At 44.2% G+C, this 21935-nt stretch overlaps 1 protein-coding gene across 8 annotated transcripts in view; it reads left to right on the plus strand.

Annotated features, from left to right (window-relative positions):
• Positions 1 to 3047: 3047 nt before the first annotated feature.
• epb41l2 (erythrocyte membrane protein band 4.1 like 2) overlaps positions 3048 to 21935 on the plus strand; it is a 124317-nt gene continuing 105429 nt past the window's right edge. For all 8 annotated transcript variants that reach the window (XM_068025086.1, XM_068025079.1, XM_068025111.1 and 5 more), the window contains exons 1-2: positions 3048 to 3184; positions 13030 to 13134. In XM_068025086.1, the coding sequence (XP_067881187.1) occupies positions 3149 to 3184; positions 13030 to 13134 (141 nt within the window). In that variant the 5' untranslated portion in view covers positions 3048 to 3148. The remainder of the gene's footprint in view (positions 3185 to 13029; positions 13135 to 21935) is intronic.

Consider the following 21935-nt stretch of genomic DNA (forward strand, 5'->3'; position numbering starts at 1 on the left):
TATCATGGTGGCTGGAAGCAGGTAAGTATGAGACTGTCTCTTGCCTCCTTGGCCCTTTGCTCAATCTGCCTTTCCCCAAATGCAAAGGTTTCAACATCCAGTGCCGTTTGCTCATCTCCCTCCTTTGCGTCCTCCTCGTCAGTGGAGGAGTGTTGTTCAATCATATCCTCTTCATGCCAGGCTTCCCTCACTGCAGTGCTAGATTGTGGTCCTCTGTGCTCTGCACAATGATGAGCAAAACCTTTGCTGAGATATACTGCAGGGCTCTACCAGATCGAGCTATGTATTGGAATCTCATCTTCAGCAGCCCAATTGCCCACTCCATGGTCGCTCGAGTGAAGCCGTGGCAAGTGTTGTACCTCTCCTCCACTGTGTTGGGAGGGTTCCTCACAGGTGTCAGTAGCCATGTCTTCAATGGGTGGCCTTTGTCACAGAGAATCCATCCCTGAAGGCGAATGGTGGGGGGGGGGGGGGGGGGGGGCCTGAAAAGCTGTGGTACCTGGGACTGTTGAAGTATGTAGGCATCGTGGTTGCTTTCCAAGAAACGCTCTCGATAGTCGCAGACAAGTTGGACGTTGATGGAATGGCAGCCCTTCCTGTTGATGAAGGCGGCTGGCTGATCCAGTGAAGCCTTGATGACCACATGCATGCAATCTATCACATCTTGCACCTGGGGGAATCCAGCAATGGCTCCGATTCCAATTATCTTTTTGGACTGAATGTCAAGGTCTGTCTGGTGGTGTGCATAGTCACTGGCCCTCTTAAACAGGGCATTGGGCACCTCCTTGATGCAGCAGTGGGCTGCTGTCTGGGAGACCCCACATATGTAGATCCTTGGACTGATCCAGGCATGTTAAAGTTTAGTGCCACTGGCATTGGGTAACCCCCAAATCCCATAGGTCGCAACTCGTCCTGCAGCAGGGTGCATAAGTCAGTGACGTCCTCCTTGGAGAGTCATAGTCTGTGCTGACAATACAACTCAGACACTTGGAAGTAGCTGATTTGAGTCTGGTACACTCTCTGACGCAGGCGGGCCCTTCTTGGCTTGACCGGTTGCTGTTGCTTTCGTCATGGAGCTTCATGGGCAGGCACAGCTGCCTCCTGTGTCTTCTGATGTCTTCCTTTTTTCCTCAACCGAGGATTCCACCCCCCCCCCCCCCCACCCCCCACTGTGGTTGACAGGGCCCTCAACCGTGTCCGGCCCATTTCCTGCACCTGTACCCTCATCCCTTCCCCTCCCTCCCAGAACCGTGACAGGGTTCCCCCTGTCCTCACTTTCCACCCCATCAGCCTCCATATCCAAAGGACCATCCTCCGCCATTTCCACCACCTCCAGCGTGATGCCACTACCAACTGCATCTTTCCCCTCCCTTTCCCTGTCAGCATTCCGAAGGGATCGTTCCCTCCGTGACACCCTGGTTCACTCCTCCATTACCCCCACCACCTCATCCCCTTCCCACAGCACCTTCCCCTGCAATCGCAGGAGGTGTAATACCTGCCCATTTACCTCCTCTCTCCTCACTATCCCAGGCCCCAAACACTCCTTTCAGGTGAAGCAGCGATTTACTTGTACTTCTTTCAATGTAGTATACTGTATTCGCTGCTCACAATGTGGTCTCCTCTACACTGGGGAGACCAAACGCAGACTGGGTGATCGCTTTGCAGAACACCTCCGCTCAGTCCGCAAGCAGAACCCCGAGCTTTCGGTTGCTTGCCATTTCAACACTTTCCCCCCCCTCCCCTCCCCCCCCCCCCCCTGCTCCCATGCTCACATCTCTGTCCTGGGATTGCTGTAGTGTTCCAGTGAACATCAATGCAAGCTTGAGCAACAGCAACTCATTTACCGATTAGGCACACTACAGTCTGCCGGACTGAACATTGAGTTCAATAATTTCAGAACATGATGGGCCCTCCATTTTACTTTTATTTTTAGTTATGTTTTTCATTTTCCTTTTAATTTTGTTTTGTTTATTTTATTTCATTTTAGTTTGTTCAGTTTGCTTACCCACTGTTTTTTTCACCAAAATTTTTTTGGTGTCTGTGTGCGGACCCGTTGCCAACCCCTGGCAGCGGGTGGCCAGCTGGGAATGAGGTAGGGTGGGTGAGGGGATGAGAAGGGGGCAGGTAGGCAAAGGTGAGTGGAAGAATGATCAGAGATATGAAAGGGGTAGAGGCTGGATGCATGAACAGGGGTGAAGGGGTAGTGCTAAGGTTGGGTTGGTGATGGCCAGAGGTTCTAGCAGTGAAACCCTTCAGAGACACAGGCCTAGTGAAGTGGAACCAGGTGGCATGAAGGCAGGGCCAGGTGAATACATTTTAAATTAATTTTAAATAAAACTGGCAACTTGGAAAATAAAAGAAACAAATTGGAAACTCACCTGAATTAAGCAGGTATTGAAAATAAACAAAAGCTTGCCTGTAGCATAAGTTTGAGCAACAGATTTGGGATATTGACTTTGCAGGAACAAGTGTGATGAACAGGAATAATTTGATAGATGAGACTTTTAACGTGTTATGTACCTGACCTGTGGCATTACACACAGGAGTTCTGAGGGTTATGGTCTTTTGTAAGGTGGTGGATTTGAGTGACATTGCTTACAGTCAGTGAGGCAGTGACCCAGAATTTCCTAGAGGCTTGTTCCATTGTAAATAGTGCATCTAATGGCACATGGTCATAGAGCCAATTACTCTGAATCACCATTAAAATCAATGCCAATTGCTAATTTTCTGGTTAACGCTACTTTGATCGTCTCTGCTGTTGCTAGTTAGACTTGCAGAATGGAGCTGGTGAACTCAGTATAATCACAGGAATAGGAAAAATCATGAATATTTTGGTTTTGAAACATGTAATATCGACTCCAAATAAATGTATACTTATGAATTAACTGGCTCAGATGATGAATCACACTTTGCAGTCCATTGAAATATATTAAACTTAAATCCGCTTTTGCAGCCAGTTATAGAAGAGGAAAAGATTGTAGAATCTTTGGAAAAGGATGCAGATGTGAATAATGAAGAGGCAATAACAGAAGAGAAAAAGGAGGGAAGTAACAAAGGTGGTGGAGAGCTTCATAAAGATGAAGACACAAGCAAAAAATCCCCTCTGAAAATTCCCAAAAAGATTAAAATTGTGCAGTGCAAGGTACTTATGTTGGATGGTTCAGAGTCCACCTATGAAATTGAGGTAAGGAGAATTTTAGTTAACTACTTTGTTTACTGTCATTTTAAAATTGTGATTATTACTGACAGCATATGCACTTGTTGAATGTTATAAGATTTGGTCATCAGTGTGGAGCACATACTCCACATCACGAGGTATTTAATTTGTTCACTTCCAAGTTATCCTAGAATGTGAAATATTTTGATCAGAACTCATGACAATATTTACCTCGTGCAGTGTAAGTGGACATGGAACAAATAGACTTTCATCATGTTCAAATAGTTAAACTTCCAGTGATTTTACTCAAAGGCTCATTGAAGCAAAAACTCCTTGTACCAGATCACCATTATGACGTAGCTTGGGTACTTAGACAGTTCGAATTTCTGCCTTTAGTAAAACATACACACTGTCTTAAATTGTAGATCATTTTGTAAACATAAACTCTGGGGCTGGATTTTGTTGAGCTCCCGACGTTGGGCTCTGTTGCAGGGATGCTGGAAGATCGCAGTGGCCCGCCACAGAGCCCAACGCTGGGCCCGATCTTCTTGGCAGTACGGAATCTCTGTGACGGCACATCCGCCGCTGTATGGCAGGAACTGGATTTCAATATTCAAATCAGCTACTTAAATACATTCAAATGGAAGGCGGAGTGATCTTACCAGCAGTTCCGGATCTTCTGAGCGACACGTGCCATCCCTGTGCCTTCACTTTCCTGTCCAGGGAAAGCAGGCGCCACCAAGGCGGGGAAGGGGGGATCTCTGCATTGTCAGTGAAACGGGGTGGATGGTGGAGGAGTCAACTGTGCACTTAGGTCAGTTAATATGGAAAAAGGGTAATCTGGGCTTTACTGCTGTAGTTGGGGGGTTAGTTTAACTTTAATTTTTGTTGCAGTGTGGGGGAGGGACGAGGTCAGCTTTGATCTGTCAATGCAGGCCTGGCAGCCCTTTAAAAATGACAGCAGCATCCGCGCAGAAACAGGCGACGCGGTTGATGGCGTCGCCGAGACCGTCCCTGACACGTGATTTGGGGGTGGGGGGGGGGGTGGGAGACATCTGCTCTGCATATTATAATGAGCTGCTGGGCTGAAGGTCACGGCGGTGTGCAGCCCATGCGTGCGGGCCGCCATTTTTTTTGCCCGCCGCTACTCCTGGTGGCACGGAAGCAAAATTCAGCCTCCTGTGTGGGTTTCGCACACATTTTTGCTTTAGGACGCCATAGACTAGATTTTCTGATCAGTGTTGGTTTAATGCAGGCATTTTCCTATTTAACATAAATGAGCTTGCACTGGCATTAAATATTAATGAAAATATATAGGACAATGACATAGCTAAAATCAAGAGCTAACAGTGATGGGGATCAATGGGTTTTCATGCACATTCCACCATTCTTAGTATTGCATGTTATTTGTCCTTTATACTGTACCATTTGCATCCTTGAGTCTTTGCTCCCTCATAAAACATGTTCAATCCAGTTACCACTCCAGGCCAAATACACAAATGACATTCTGTGTCACTGCAGTGCATTATGCTTAACTGTCCGCCATGAATTCTCTGCAGATTTAATATGGTCGACCAGGGGATCTGCCTCCATCTTCTCTCCTCCACAGGACTGCTCTCGCATTGGTCTACTCCCACTCCAAAATCAGCCAGTGCATCATCAGCAATTGCTTCCTTTCCTGGTTTCACACTGTCACCCCTCTATTCATCAAAGATTCATTCTTGGCTCCTTCATCTTGTTCATCAACACAATGACCCTAAATAACATTATCTGTATGCATTGAGGTCATTTGCATCTTGTACACCCAGTTCTACTCCTCCAATTCCCTTGGTCCAATGACGACCTGTGTTAAGATAAGACAAAATTTTCTTCAATGTCTGAAGATTGAAGCAATAATTTTCAGCTGTTACCTTACCACTAACTCCCTTCCCTTACGTGCATTCTTGCTCTATCTCTCCTTTGCACTCGTTCTCGCCCCCTTGGCTACAGAATAAACAGTGTGAGAGCTGCAGTAAAAATAAAGTGCTGGAAATACTCAGCAGGTCAGGCAGCATCTGTCAAGAGAGAAGCAGGTCTCTGACCATTGATCAGAACTGGAAAAGGTTAGAAAAGAATTAGGTTTTAAGCAATTGAAGGGAGGTTGTGGGGGGAAGAGAACAGAATCACAGAATTGTTACAGCGCAGAAGGAGGCCATTCGGCCCATCGTGTCTGACCAGCTCTCTGAAAGAGCAATTCCCTCAGTCCCATAACCCTACCCATTCTTCCTTTTCATATAACTGTCTAGTTCCCTTTTGAATGCTTCAATTGAACCTGCCTTCACCACTTTTTCAGGCAGCGCATTCCAAACCTTAACCACTTGCAGCGTGAAAAGGTTTTTCCTCATGTCACTTTTGCTTCTCTTACCAAATGCGTTAAATCTGTGCGCTCTTGTTCTCGATCCTTTCACGAGTGGACACCTTATCAAACACCAGGAGGGAAATAGAAAGCAATGAAGGTGAACAAGGTAATAGAGACCAACAGAAATCCCATTTGAGAGAAGAGTCGAACTTCTTCAAGGTCGGCATTCCTGGAGAGAAGTGGCAGTGAATTAAACACTAAAATAAAAGTAAAATACTGCAGATGCTGGAAAGCATTGCTTTAGCTATCAAGTATAAATTATACTTTTTAGAAAGACTGAGACCTTTAACTAAAATCTTCCACGATGATATTAAAAGCCTATGCAGTGAGCAAATGTAATCATGTGAAATATTTAACTTGAACGTTCTAGTTGTGTTTAAACACTCCTTTTGCACATTAGAAGTTTCACTTGGGAGAAAAAAGATAGATGAAGAGAAAAGTCAGAGCGTTTGGAACAATTTTTGGGGACTCGGTGCCTAGATTTTTCAATCGCAGAGATTACTCTTACTGTTAACTAGCAGCTATTGTGGGCTTAACATTTAAAGGTCCTATTACAATATGCCTGCAGAAGATATATGTACTATTGATGAGTTCTCAATAAAACAGATGGCATAGATACTAATCTTAGTTTTTTTAAATATTCGTTCATGGGATGTGGGTGTTGCTGGGAAGACCAGCATTTATTGCCCATCCCTAATTGCCCTTGAGAAGGTGGTGGAGAGCTGCCTTCTTGAACTGCTGCAGTCCTTGGGTTGTAGGTACACCAGCAGTGCTGTTCGGAAGGGAGTTGCAACACTTAGATGTATCAGTAATTGTAAAGTTGTTAACATAGTTAGAAAGAATTAATCGTGCAATGAAAAACATTTAACAGAGGTATTAAATGCATATTAATAGCTAAATTTAGTTCCTGTGGTTAAGATACTAAACATCTACTGGGATTTGTGACAGATTCATCCAGCTGGATGGCAGCATTTGAGAAAATCCCAGCGACATATTTTTGTTTGGAAATGTTAGCAAATTACATCATAACTGCTTCATTTTAACTAATAAGGTTATACAAGACTTGTATTCTTTAGCAGAACACTATATAGCCTGTATACTTGTGCAGTTCTTTGTTTATATTAATGGGCCGTGATGTTGGTTTCTTGGAATTAAAGCATGAACTAGGCTGCGTAATATGTCCGTTGAAATTAAATCTGTGCAATTAAAGGACGTAAACAAGTTTGGAGCAGCATACCAGTCTATACCTTCAACAAAGGCGATGCATTCATTTTATATTTGAATCCTAGATTAATAATGGCTTGTAATTTAGTGGGAGTAGTTGCTTATTGATGTTGAATAATTATGCTGAATTGGATAATGGTCCTTTGTGTGTTTAAGTTTGGGTGTGAAGATCTTTTGGAGTTAATTTCAAAAAGTAGGGCCAGAAAACCTTGTGCAAATAACATGTTTTCTCCTCTAAGTTAAAGGTAGCTGAGAATTTAGAGAACAAAAAATGCTGGAAACACTCAGCAGGTCTGGCAGCATCTGTAGAGAGAGAAGCAGAGTTAATGTTTCAGGTCAGTGACCTTTTATCAGAACTGGCAAAGGTTAGAAATGTAATAGGTTTTAAGCAACTAAAGCGGGGGTGGGGCAAAAGATAGCAAAAGGGAAGGTGTTGATAGGACAGAGGGTCACAGAATAACTAACAAGAAGGTCATGGAGCAAAGGCAAAGGGTTTGTTAATGGTGTGGTGAAAGACGAAGAGATAGTGCAGAGAGGGTGTTAAATGACTGAATAATGAACAGCCCTGGCCAAAAGCGCAAACATGAAAAATAAAAGTGGGCAGGTACATGGTTAAAAAAATAAATGATGAAACAAGCTAAAATAAAACTGAAAAATAAAAAGCTGAAAACATTTTTTAAAAAAGTTCCACAAAGCGGTCACCCAATTTGCATTTGGTCTCCCCAATGTAGAGGAGACCACATTGTGAGCAACAAATACAGTACGCTAAATTGAAAGAAGTGCAAGTAAATCACTGCTTCACCTGAAAGGAGTGTTTGGGACCTTGGATAGTGAGGAGGGTGGAGGTAAAAGAGCAGGTATTACACCGCCTGCGATTGCATAGGAAGGTGCCTTGGGAAGGGGATGAGGTGTCGGGTAATGGAGGAGTAGACCAGGGTATCGCGGAGGGAACGATCCCTTCAGAATGCTAACTGGAGGGGAGGGGAAGATGCTTTTAGTAGTGGCATCACGCTGGATGTGGTGGAAATGGTGGAGGATGATCCTTTGGATGTGGAGGCTGGTGAGGTGGAAAACGAGGACAAGGGGAACCCTGTCGCGGTTCTGGGAGGGAGGGGAAGGGGTGAGGGCAGAGGTGCGGGAAATGGGCCAGACACGGTTGAGGGCCCTGTCAACAACAGTGGGGGGTAATCCTCGGTTGAGGAAAAAGGAAGACCTATCAGAAGCGCTGTTGTGGAAGGTTGCATCATCACGGCAGATGCGCCGGAGACGGAGAAACTGGGAGAATGAAATGGAGTCCTTACAGGCGGGGCGGGGTCACTTCTTCACACCTGCATGCAATTGCAGGAGGTGTAATACCTGCCCTTTTACCTCCTCTCTCCTCACCATCGAAGGCCCCAAACACTTCTTTCAGGTGAAGCAGTAATTTACTTGTACTTCTTTCAATTTTGCATACTGTATTCGCCGTTCACAATGCGGTCTGCTCTACATTGCGGAGACCAAACGCAGATTGGATGACCCCTTTGCAGAACACCTTCGCTCAGTCCAAAAACATGACCCCCGAGCTTCCTGTCGCTTGCCATTTCAACCCCCCCACCCCCTGCTCTCATGCCCACATCTCTGTCCTTGGCTTGCTGCAGTGTTCCAGTGAGCATCAATGCAAGCTCTAGGAACAGCATCTCATTTACTGATTAGGCATGCTAAAGCCTACCGGACTGAACATTGAGTTCAATAATTTCAGAGCATGACTGTTTTCTTTTATCTTCTTTTATTTTAGTTTGTTTCATCATTCATTTTTTTTACCATGTGCCTGCCCACTCTTTTTTTTCATGTTTGTGCTTTGGGCCAGGGCTGTTCATTATTCTGTCATTTAATACCCTCTTTGCATTAACGCTTTGTCTTTCACCACACCATTAACATGCCCTTTGTCTTTGCTCCATGACCTTCTTGTCAGTTATTCTCTGTGACTCTCTGTCCTATCAACACCTTCCCTTTTGTTATCTTTTGCCCCACTCCCGCTTTATTTACTTAAAACCTAATACATTGCTAACCTTTGTCAGTTCTGATGAAAGGTCAGATTTCCAGCATCTGCAGTGTTTTGCTTTTATTTAAGAAGGCAAATGGAATGTTGGCCTTTATTGCAAGGGGGATGGCGTATAAAAGGAGGAAAGTCTTGCTATAACTGTACAGGGTGTTGTTGAGACAACACCTAGAGTACTACGCACAGTTTTGGTCTCCTTACTTAAGGGGAGATATACTTGCATTGGAAGCAGTTCAGAGAAGGTTCACTAGGTTGATTCTGGGATGAAGGAGTTGTCTTACGAGGAACTGTTGAGCAGATTGGGCCTATAACTCATTAGAGTTTCGAAGAATGAGAGGTGATCTTATTGGAACATATATGATTCTGAGGGGCTTGAGAGGGTAAATGCTGAGAGGATGTTCTCCCTGCCCCCCCCGGTGGGGGAATCTAGAACTAGGGGGCACAGTTTTAGAATTAGGGGTCTCCCATTTAAGATGGATAGACGAGGAATTTCTTTCTCAGAGGGTCGTTAATCTTTGGAATTTTCTACCCCAGAGAGCAGTGGAGGCTGCGTCATTGAATACAGTCAAGGCTAAGTTAGATCTTTGATCTACTAGGGAGTCGAAGGTTATGGGGGGCAGGTAGGAAAGTGGAGTTGAGGCCACACATCAGATCAGCCATGTTATTGAATGGCAGAGCAGCCTCGAGGGGCCAAATGGCCTACTCCTCCCATTTCTTATGTAGGTATCGCTGGCGACGCCAGCATTTATTGCCAATCATAATTGGGCTTGCGGTGATCTGCCTTCTTGAACTGCTTACAGTCCATGTGATAAGGGTACTCGCAAAGAGCTGTTGGGCAGGAATTTTCAGGATTTTGACACAGTGACGAGGAAGGAACTACGATTTATTTCCAAGTCAGGATGATACGTGACTTGGGGCTGGTGATGTTCTCATGCACTGGCTGCCCTTGTTCTTCTAAGAGGTCCCGGCTTTGGAAGTTGAAGTGGAAGACGCCTTGGTGAGTTGCTTCAGTGCATCTTGTGGATTATACACACTTCAGCGGTGGTGTTTAAGGTAGTGAAAGCAATGCAAATCAAGCACATTACTTTGGTCTGGATGGTATTGAACTACTTCGCTGTTGATGGAGATACACTCATCCAGGCAAATGAAGAGTATTCCATAACACTCCTGGCTTGTTCCTTGTAGATAGTGTAAAGGCTTTGGGGGAGTCATGAGGTGAATCTTGTTTTTTATTCATTCATGGTATGTGGGCATGGCTGGCTAGGTTAGCATTTATTGCCCATCCCTAATTGCCCTTGAGATGGTGGTGGTGAGCTGCCTTCTTGAACTGCTGCAGTCCATGTGGGGTAGGTATACCCACAGTGCTGTCAGGAATGGAGTACCAGGATTTTCACCCAGCGACAGTGAAGGAACGGCAATATTGTTCCAAGTCAGGATGGTGTGTGGCTTGGAAGGGAACTTGCAGATGGCGGTGTTGTCATGCATCTGCTGCCCTTGTCCTTCGAGTTGGTAGAGGTTGTGGGTTTGGAAGGTGCTGTCTAAGGAGCCTTGGTGTGTTGCTGCAGTGCATCTTGTAGATGGTATACACTGCTGCCACTGTGCGTCAGTGGTGGAGGGAGTGAATTTTTGTGGATGGGGTGCCAATCAAGAGGGCTGCTTTATCTTGGATGGTGTCGAGCTTCTTGAATGTTGTTGGAGCTGCAGCTGTATTTATATGACTACTCCAGTTCAGTTTCTAGTCAATGGTGACCCATTTAGTCAATTCTCCAGTTTGCAGCGAGAGTAGGAAATGTCACCGATACAGTTGTCAGTGAATCGAAAGGGTTGATGATCCTTCCTGAAGCGTTGACTCTGTTGCTCTCTCCACAGATGCTGCCAGAACCGCTGAGTATTTCCAACATTTTCTGTTTCTATTTCAGATTTCCAGCATCTGCAGCTTTCATAATCAACGTGAACATGTTCAGCCAGGCTGAGGAGGATGGCACATGGGGACTAGTTGGGCCTTTGTTCAAGGAAATAGTGGAAGGCCCCCAGGCTGAAGATGCAGTCAGTGACAGTGTGGAAAACATTCTGTGGTGGGGTTGTGGTCCAGGGCTAGATGTAGTGAGGTGTCAGAGGTAGAGGTTAATTCAGTAAGCAACAGCAGGGCCACCTTTGTCTGCAGATTTAATGACAATGTTTAGGTTGCATTTTCGAGAACGGAGTGCTGCAAGTTCAGAGGGAGTTGGGTTAGACTGAGTCAGTGGAGTAGAAAAATTGCGATGGCTGATGCCATGCAGGCAGTTCCCAGTGAAAAGATGGAGAACATTAAGAGGAGATAAAGAGAGTGATCCAAGTGGATTGAAAATTTTGAAGACTGGAGGAAGGGCCCACTGTGCGGGGGAAGACTCCTGGGTGTAGAGGCAAAGGTGATGGATCACGCTGAGTTAGAAATTCAATGAGGTGGGAGCGTAAGTGGGTGAAGCCGAGTCCTTTGCTGAGGACTCATTGTTCGGGGTCAGAGGGGATAGTGAAAACACGGTGAAGGGGGAATGGGGCCAGAGGAAAGTGATGGGGAAGAAGAATCTGGAGGGGTGTTTAGTATGCAAGATTTGAAGATTTGGTAGCAGGATAAGTTGGTTACTTAAAAAAAAAGTTAATGTATAATGGGTATTTAGGCTAGAATAAAAGGGAAGGAGGGAAACAGAGCTTTAATCTTCAGTTGGCCACGTCATACCTGACTGACACAAACCCAGTAATAAGCTGCTGAAGTGTGCACTGCTGCTTTTTCTAACATTGCCATTCATACCTTCAACACGAAAATTCGAGAATACGTTATTTAAAAAAAAGCCCTGTAACCATTTGTATCATTTGGTATAATTTTGATTATTAAGATTAGGTTTAGGATTAAAATATTCATAGCAATTTGAAGATCTGCATAATTATTCTGTGCCTTTACAATCTATGAGAAACTTTGAGTTTCTAATAAAAACAGAAAATGCTGGAAATATGCAGCAGGGCAGGCAGCATCTGTAGAGAGAGAAACAAAGTTAATATTTCAGGTCAATGATATTTCATCAGAACTGAAAGATGCTAGAAATAAACAGCTTTTGAGCAAATTTTAAACCAAGGAAAGAACAAAAGGGATAAAGTGGAGGCTAGGAGATATTAAACGACCAAAGGGATGATGATGTAAGGCAGAAGAAGGTGATAGGACAAACAATGGAACAAAAGATGGGTCCAGAGGAGGTGTAAATGGTTACAGATTTATACCACCTTTTGTCATGCACCATCATCCTTTTTGTCACTTCAACTCTCCTGCTGTCGACACCATCACAGACCTTCATCCTTTGCTTTTTCACTCTTCTTTTCCTGGCTCAGTATTTGCTTAAAGGCTGTTCATCTCTAACATCTGCCAGTTCTGATGAAATGTCATTGACCTGAAATGTGTGCTCTGTTTCTCCCTCCATAGATACTGACTGACCCGCTGAGTGTTTCTAGCATTTTCTGCTTTCATTAAAGATTTACAGCATCCACAGTATTTTACTTTTGTTTTTAATTTTCTATTTAGCACAGAATGGCAGTTTCTGATCATGCATTATGCTTACTTGTTTAATGTACTTTTTAGTTTAATTAAATTTTTCTGGTAAATTCTTCATCATGAAATTATTTTAAAGTTTGTTCAAAAATGTTGGAAATTTCAGAAGTAATTTTAAGTGCTGTTGTCATTGGACCTGTAATAAAATAGAAAATGCTGGAAATACTCAGCAGGCCAGACTGTATCTGTGGAGAAAGAGTTTCAGGTTGATGACGTTTCATAGCCATTATCTGGTTGGACAACCAGACAAGAGATTAGAGTCAGTATATGCAAAAGTGGCAAATTGAAAGAAGCAGAAATTTGGTTTGAATGGATGGCCAGTATTGCAGAAACATGTTTTTTGAAAAATTTGGAAGTTTGTTGGAATAAGTGAGTTTTCTATTCTGTAATGGTGTTTAAGTAATGGTAATATTAATTTAAGTATAATTTCACCAATTATCAAGCATAATGTTCAGCATAATTTAAAAATAAATTATTTTCTGGGGCTTTGACTGTTCAAGTATTTTTGAATCGCATTTTGCTAGTGATGTAAAGATGTCCCTTTTAAATTGAGACAAATATTACTTTGAATTTTTGTTATTTGTTTTGCATGTTAAGGTTAAAATCTAAATTTGACCATGTATTTTGTTTTTCAGAAACGTGCCAAGGGCCAGGTACTGTTTGACAAGGTGTGTGAGCAAATCAACCTGTTGGAAAGGGATTATTTTGGTCTCACTTTTCGGGATACTGCAGATGAAAAGGTGAGATAAAGAATTGAAATAAAACTGTTCGTAGCTTCTAGTTAAAATGGGAGGGTTTCTAAATACAAATAAAATGTGCTGTAGCCAATGGCAAAAAACTTTTGTCAAAACATTTGTTACTGTCATCTTTTCCTTGTGCTCTATCATTTTAGAACACAATAGATAGAATTTTTCGCGGCACAGAGGCCCCGCCCACCGGCTTAATAGTCAGGGGTGAGCCCACTTCTGCCAGACCTTGAAGCCGCGCAGCAATTGTGCGTGGCCCAGCCCCTTAATTAGCCTCGGCAGGGCTTCTGTGCCTCTGAGGCAGCAATTCCCATCTCCAAGAACTGCCAGCCGATCAGAGGGCTGGCAACTTTTCAGTCCCAAATGTGCCACTGGAGTGGCAGCCACTGCTGGGACTGCACCCAGCCAGAAGAGGACCATGGATGTCTGTCTCCATAAAGGTGAGTGGGGTTTTGGGCCTCACTGGGGACAATCGGCTAGGTCGTGGCGAGGAGGTCATTCAGGAAGGTGGGGGGAGGTGCACCATCGGGGGCGGTTTCTGCTGCTGGTGAGGGACCTTCTGTGGGGCATAGAGTGCCCATTCAGGAGGCTCTCCCACCCCGGGCCTGCAAGGAGGCCGCCTCAGGTGCTGAAGTTTCCAGCTACTGCTGATACTGTAGCAGTGGTGGCAGGAGGATGCCCTTAACTGGCAAGTAATTGTCCACTTAAGGACCTTAATTGGCCTGGTGGGCGGGCCATTTTCTACCTCCCATGCTGCTGGTAAAATGTTAGGGGGGGAGGGTGGGTCGGCAACGAGAATGGCACCCCCTACCTCCCTTTCGATTTTACGCCTCACCTCGAGCCTGCTCCCGGGGGTGGGGGGGCGTAAAATTCTGGCCAATGTTATTGCTGTAATTTGCGAACACATTTTAAGTACCCAAAGAGGTAACAAAGAGTGGCCTTGTATAGGTTTACAAAATACAAAACTGCATGGAAAAGGTAAATCTAGTACATTAATTCAGATCCATGACACACAATTCAACTAGCAAATGCCCAATTTAGAATTGATGTGAGGAAGAAGTTCTTCAGTGAAAGTATGAGCCATCTTGAATGCATTAGGGAACAGGGAGGCCATCCTAGCTGACCCATCCACAAAATAGTCTCTCACTTCCTTCATCATAACTGTTTCTTAAATGATGTTACAGGTGCTTTTTTAAAAAAGAAAGTGGTGTGTACCTTTAGGACTGAGAAAAGAATTTCTCTGGGAACAGAGAATGCTGAACTGGGTGGGGCAATTGCAAGGCAATCTGTTTTTCCTAGCCACTCAGCAGAGAGAAATGACTCATGACTGGCTGCTTGGGAATTTTTAGTTTCTCTTTTGCAAGACAAGACTGGTTTTGGCTGGAAGTTGTTTTGGAGACCAGAGAAAGAGAACTTTCTGAAAGAAATCAAAAGACCAGTTTGCTGCAAGAAGTGAAAGAGAAAAGACCCAGGAAGAGGAGTTGCAACACTCTGTGGAGAATCACTGCTTTGGAGAAAGGCTCCTTTGCTGATAGGAACCCTGCATTGCTGAAGGTAGTCCCCAGTTTCTGGAAAATCTCTACCTCAAGTCCTGTTGCATTGTTGTATTTTTTGGAAGCTCCTGAAATCTCAAGAAAGTTTCTACTGTTGGACTGCTATTTAGAAATCCAAATAGACCTGTTGCAACACCCTTTGCTGTGAGATCTGTGAGACACTTGCTGCAGACGCATTGCCTTGATTGCCTCCCCATTACGGACTATTCATTAATTTCACCTAGATACTTTGAGTGGCACCTGACTATTCGATTCTGGGACACCTCACCGATCCGATTATTTATTATTCCTAAGAAATAGTTCTAACTTAAAACCAATTTTTTAAAACCTGTTAACCATTGGTTTTTGAATGTATGTGTGTGCATGAGGATTAGGAAGAATAAGAAGTCATAAAATCTCTTCATATAGATTCATCTCATTATTGTTTAAAATTGGTTTATTAGTAAATAGTTAATTTGTTGTTTAAAGAAACCTAGTTTGGTGTGCTTTATTCTGGGGAATAAATGGTGTTTAATTTGGCTAATTTCCAGTAGGTGGGAAACTTTACTAATCTGCTGTGACCTGTGGAGTAGTGAGACTCAATTAACAGTGCATTACTCCCGCCTTGGTCGTAACAATGATTAAAGCTTTTTACTTGCGTTACCCAATCTTATGTGTGCTGCTGCATAATTGGCCAGCACCATTCACTGGATCATCAGTCTGCTTTTTTACGCATTCGTAAATCTATTTATATTTAAGTTTCTGCAATGGTTCCATAGGGGGCACAGCTTCAGTAACTTAACACAGTAGAATGTGCTCAATCTGCAGTATAATGTTCCATGTATCCAAATGTCTCAGGTTTTATTTAGCTGAGCAGGCATTCTTGAGAGTGTTTAATACTTTTCATCCTTTAAGATTTGGGCATTAAATATGTATGCTTGGATATTTAAAAAATAATCTTGACTAGTGCATCCCCTGTATTGCTCAGTTTATATAAATTGGGCTCCTCTTTTCCCCGCCTGTATGGGTGGCGAATATTTCAACATCTGAAGTGGAGCTGTGGTTCAGGCCAAGACAGTCAAATTGGTTATCTGGCCTTTTTAACACATAGGGTGGGAATTTTATACTGGTGGCGGAGGAAGGCCTGCTAAATTTAGTGCCCATCAGACACTTAACTGACAGCGGTGGGCCTTCCATAGGATTTAGGACCCCGTCGCCAGAAGTCCCGGCCTTGCAGAGTTGCTGGCCAATCACAGGCTGGCAGTTGCAGTGCCACCATGGAGACGGTGTTTGCTGCTGTAGTTGCAGCGACCAGAGAGCGAGGGGCAGTGCTGGAATCAGGCTAAGGTAGGTCACACAGGTGGGGTCGCGGGGGAAGGTGGATTGGCAGCAAGGGCAGGGGTGTGGCCCTCATTGGGGGCCCCCCTTCTCGATGCTGGGTCCCTCATTCAGGGACTGTGCCTTTGAATGAGGGACCGATGCCCCTCCCCCACTGCCACCAGGAGCTGAGAAGCAGCCCGTATGGTTTTTAAGTCTTGCTTCCTGTGCACGGGTATTTGCGGTGGGAAGAGGCCCTTAATTGGGGATTAATTACCCAGTTAAAGGCCTCAATTGGCTGCGGGACGGGAAGGCCCTTCACAGGCCTTCCTGCCCCAGACTAAGTTTGTGGAGGCAGGATGGTGGTGAGGTCCCGCCCCCCCATGCCGCCATCCTGTAAGATTTAGGTTTGGGAGTCACAGATACCCAAAGAAGGCGGTCGAGCTCATAATGTGATTTTAAAATAATTTGTCATGAAGCAACAATTTAAATATAATTTACATTAAGTAGCAGTTTAAATATGAGGATGCCGAAGCTAAGTAGACAGGGACAACATACGACCAGTAACAGATTGAACCGGTATGCTGATCACAGTGGGGCAGAACGGTATTGGCAGTCTCCCGGATGGATGAGGCAGGCGAGGTGTAGGTGGTCTCTTCGATCCTTGTGGTCCTCAGTCTTCTCGAGCTAGCCAAGGTGTTAGGCCGAAGCTTAAAACTCGGAAAAGCTGAGGTTCGGGAAGCTCCCCTTCTGTCCTATAAATACTATTTCCCTCCCGAGTGCCTGTTTAAATAATTTATTTCTAGGGCCGGTAGTTCTCCCTCGGTCAATCACTTGTTCGATCCCTTCTAACCAATGAATACAGGACAGGTACCCGAGGTATCGGGTGGTCACCTCCCCCTTGTCCATCACTTCAGTTTACTTCAAACTGGAGGTCAAATGTTAGTTTTCACTAAGCACTTATACAGATAAGAGGGTACACACGGCGCTAGAAGACTTCCTCGTATCAGCTTAGGAATGTCTATAATGTCTGTTGGCTTCTATACGACTCCCTTGGGAATGTCATACTCCTCTCCCCCTATTTTATGTGATAGGAATGCCAGTGATGACCCTGGCATTAGGAACTGCTTCTCTCTCCCTTGGAGAGAGGAAATTTTTTTTTTCTGGTTTTTCGTATTATGTCTATTGTTTCAGAATAATATAGAATTCTTCTGGAGAAATATCATTAGTGAAGATCCCATTTCTTACAATCCCACCCGATTTTATGCCCTCCCTGCCTCCAAATCTGCCACGAGGGAGAGCATAAAATTCCACCCAATGCAAGTAATGGAGACAAAACTCTTTTTTTTCTCTCTTTATTCTGGATTGGGAGGGCTGCTGTTGCTGAATCAAGAAATAAGAATTAAAAAATGATCCTTTTTTTTAATATTGTAACTGGCTTTTGCATTAAACCGATGGCTTGGAATACTTTGCTTCAGTACCTTTTTAACTGACATTAAGCAATTATTTTCTTTGGTCTCAGCTTTGCTATCATTTTATTTTAGAAAAAAAGGAAGTTAACCGATATACAAACCTTGTATGCTTCTAAAGTTTACTATTGTGTTATATCACCATGGCTGCCAACTGCCTGGCTTGAGTTGGGAAGAAGTTTAAATCTGATTTCCCTGATAACAAGGTTCATAAAGAGTTCAGTCATTCATCAGAGACGCCAGGCACATTGAGTAAGCATGGGACAAGAGATTTGAGGAGTTGGATTATTCTGTTAAACATTGCAAGAGATCTCTGCTTTACAAAGTTACAAAGTATTTACAGAACAGAAACCGGTCATTCAGCTCAACAGGTCCATTTGGTGCTTCTGCTGTACAGGAGCTTCCTCCCACCTTCATCTAGCACCATCAACATATTTTTCTGTTCATTTATTCCCCATGTACTCATCTGGCTTCCTCTTAAATACATTTAAGCCAGGTGTTCTCACCCTTTTTGTTTCCGTTTTGCTCCCGTGTTAAATCCACGAGTCTCCTGTGTCCTGCGATAATGGATCAGTGTTAGGGCATTCAACAAGTTCTTTCATGACTGTGAAATAACCCCACCATACATGTGATATTGAGTTATATTTCTGAATGAGCAAACCTATCTCTAATCTCAAATAACAACTATCTCTAAAGTTAAGTCTGTTTATTAAACAGGTGATTTAAAATCTAATGGTATATTGTCCCCACCTCCTTTAATTGATAACTGGAAATTAGATGCAATTTTATTTTTCCACTTTCAAGTCTGACAAACCAACAAAGGAATGGACCTGAACCAAGCTCTAAACCCCAGCCTAACTGGCACCTATCGGAGTGAGTGGGTGTACAGAGAAAGCTTTCCTTTGGTGAATCTATTGTTACTGCTGTTTACTTCTTATTCACTGGCTGCTCGTCCTTACCGAATGACTTAAGGAAATCCATCTTTTTGATACTACTGGCGATAACTTCAGCGTACTCCCTGTTGGCCCAGTTCTGGTGTCTTTCTCTGCACAAGATCAACTTGCCCTGCCGTGTCTGAAGGACAACATGTACCCTGTTCTGACCTGACCGTACCTGTAATTGCGGCACTAATTAGCTTTGCATTGCTCATTCAAAGCAGTGAATAAACTGAACAATCAAATTGGCCAGTTCCAACCCAGAAGTATAAGTTAAGCAAAAATTCTTGGTCAGGAGGGCAACAGATTGAGATGATGCATAAAACAAAAGTTTCTGCTGATTATTTTTGACATCCCTTAAAACCTTCTTGCGAACCCCCAGTTGAGGATCCTTTATCTATGCTATTTGCCTCAACTATTCACCTCCCTAATATTGCCCGATTCTGCCCTGCCGCAGCTCCACCGCTGAAACCCTCAACTTAAGCTCATCCAAAACTCTGTTGCTGTATGCTAACTTGCACTACGTCTTGTCACCCATCATCCATGTGGTTGCCGACCTACATCGGTTCCTGGTTAAGCAACATGTTACGACCAGGTGAGAAAGGTGTCTGGGGGTCTTTTACTGTCTTCACCTGGTCTTATTGTAACACTGTGTTTTGAGCTCCCCCTTTGGTGAATCCTTGTTCACCGCTTTCCAATTATAAAGCAAAGAAATGAGCACAACAGGTTTTCTTAGGTTTAAAGAAGAAAAATGAAATTTCTTAAACCTTAAACTTAAACTGTAATTCGGTTAATGCCTACGGGTACACCCCATGACCCACGTTGGCATGCATACCTGATACACCCAAGCAAATGGAGACAGAAAAATGAAGTATAAAGTTTGAGGCAATCTATGCTTCAAGCTTGCTGTAGTCCTTGATTGTAGGTAGCTCTGGCTTTTCGTTGGGGTCCAGTATTCTTCTTAAACCTTGTTCACTGTAGGAGACTTTTCTCTCTTGGGGTTCATGTGCCTTCAATGGGTCTTCAGTTCTGTGAGAAAGAGATGGGAGCAGACAGGAGAGAGGTGTTTTCAGTCCAAGAAAAAAGAGATTTCTGAGTTTCAAACACTCTGTGGCAAGTTCAAATTCAGACAGCCAGTTAGTCATGTGACTAAACTGATCTGACCAGGTCTTCTGTGTATTGGAGAAGCAAGGACTGGGTTCTTTGTTCCAACACTGCTAGCATGCAAAAAAGGTCTTTCCGGCGAGGGCCTGGCAATTCCTTGTGATAGGCCCTCTTTGCTTCCCAGCACCAATTTTATGTTTTAATGTTCATGTGGCAAAATAATGTGTGCCTCATGCTTGGCAAGTGGGGGCCCGCATGATACCTCCGCACCCAGGGGAATGAAATGCGATTTGGAAGAAAACCATACATTTCATTCCAAGGTTTGAGAGAAATATGAGATACAGAAAGAAAAATCATGCATTTCTCTCATTCATTTCCAGTCATTCATCAATCTTAATGCCTATTAAAATTGTCTTTTCTGGGTGCAAGTTTTGCTTTAATTTCCCTTTTTGGCATCCCAGTAACCATGTGGTTCCTTGGGGAAGCTTTTCCTCAGCTTGCCCATTGCCATCACTGCCCAGGGTTTTGTTCCTGCTGAGGTAATTTTTTTTTTTTGTGAGAGTTAGTAGTGGGTGGGTCTATCCTGAACTCCCTTTCAGTGTTTTGCTGAGTCATGCAAAGACTTTTGCCTTCAGGGGATGGGTGGTTCTCTTTTTCTCTGCCTGTGGGGGAGGATTCTTTGTGATAGGCCCTCTTTTCTTCTCAGCATTAATTTTAAGTTTTAATGTTCATGTGGTGAAAAAATGTATGCCTCATGCTTGGCAGGTGGGGGCTTGCATGACAAACTTCTCTATTTTAACATTGTTCTTGTTTTCAAATTCCTCCATGGCCTCGCCACCCCCGATCCCTGTAATCTTCAATCCTATATCCTCATATCTGTATTCCTCTAATTCTGCCCTTTTGCACCGTCCCGATTTTAATTGCTCCACATGGGTTGGCGATGGCATAGTGGTATTGTCACTGGACGAGTAACCCAGAGACCCAGGGTATTGCTATGGGGTCATGGGTTTGAATCCCACCACAGCAGAAGGTGGAATTTGAATTCAATTAATAATTCTGGAATTAAAAAAAAAAAGCTAATCTAATGATTATGAAACCATAGTAAAAACCCATTTGGTTCACTAATGTCCTTTTGTGGTGGGGGGGGGGGGTAATCTGCTGTCCTTACCTGGTCTGGTCTACATATGACTCCAGATCCACAGCAATGTGGTTGACTCTTCAATGCCCTCTGCAATGGCCCAACAAGCCATACAGTTGTATTAAAACCACCACAAAGTCAATCAGGAATGAAACCTGATGGACCACCTGGCATCGACCTCGGCACCGTAAGCGACAACAGCAAACCCAGCCCTGTCGACACTGCAGATATCTCCTTACTAACATCTGGGGGCTTGGGCCAAAGTTGGGAGAGCTGTCCCACAGACTTGTCAAGCAACAACCTGACATAGTCATACTCACGGGATCATACCTTACAGACAATGTCCCAAACTCATCACTATCCCTGGGTATGTCCTGTCCCACCAGCAGGACAGACCCGGCAGAGGTGGCAGCACAGTGGTATATAGATGGGAGGGAGTTGCCCTGGGAGTCCTCAACATCGACTTCAGACCCCATGAAGTCTCATGGCATCAGGTCAAATATGGGCAAGGAAACCTCCTGCTGATTATTACCTACCGCCATCCCCCGCCTCAGCTGATGAATCAGTACTCCGCCATGTTGAACACTACTTGGAGGAAGCACTGAGGGTGGCAAGGGTGCAGAATGTACTTTGGGTGGGGGACTTCAATGTCCATCACCAAGAATCTCTTGGTAGCACCACGACTGACCGAGCTGGCCGAGTCCTAAAGGACACAGCTGCTAGATTGGGTCTGCAGCAGGTGGTGACGGAACAAAGAAGAGGGAAAAACATACTTGACATCGTCCTCACCAATCTGCCTGTTGCAGATACATCTGTCCATGACAGTATTGGTAGGAGTGACCACCGCACAGTCCTTGTAGAGACGAAGTCCCGTCTTCACATTGAGGATACCCTCCTTGGTGTTGTGTGGCACTACCACTGTGCTAAATGGGATAGATTTCGAACAGATTTAGCAACTCAAAACTGGGCATCCATGAGGTGCTGTGGACCATCATCAGCAGAATTGTATTCAACCATAATCTGTAACCTCATGGCCCAGCATATCTCCCACTCTATCATTACCATCAAGCCAGGGGACCAACCCTGGTTCAGTGAAGAGTGCAGGAGGGCATGCCCAGAACAGCACCAGGCATACCTCAAAATGAAGTGTCAACCTGGTGAAGCTACAACCCAGGGCTACTTCCATGCCAAACAGCATAAGCAGCATGCGATAGAGCGAATCAATCCCACAACCAACGAATCATATCTAAGTTCTGCAACCTGCCAAATCCAGACATGAATGGTGATGACAATTAAATAA

Source organism: Heterodontus francisci, chromosome 3 (genome assembly GCF_036365525.1).
Source record: "Heterodontus francisci isolate sHetFra1 chromosome 3, sHetFra1.hap1, whole genome shotgun sequence".
Taxonomy (NCBI): Eukaryota; Metazoa; Chordata; class Chondrichthyes; order Heterodontiformes; family Heterodontidae; genus Heterodontus; species Heterodontus francisci.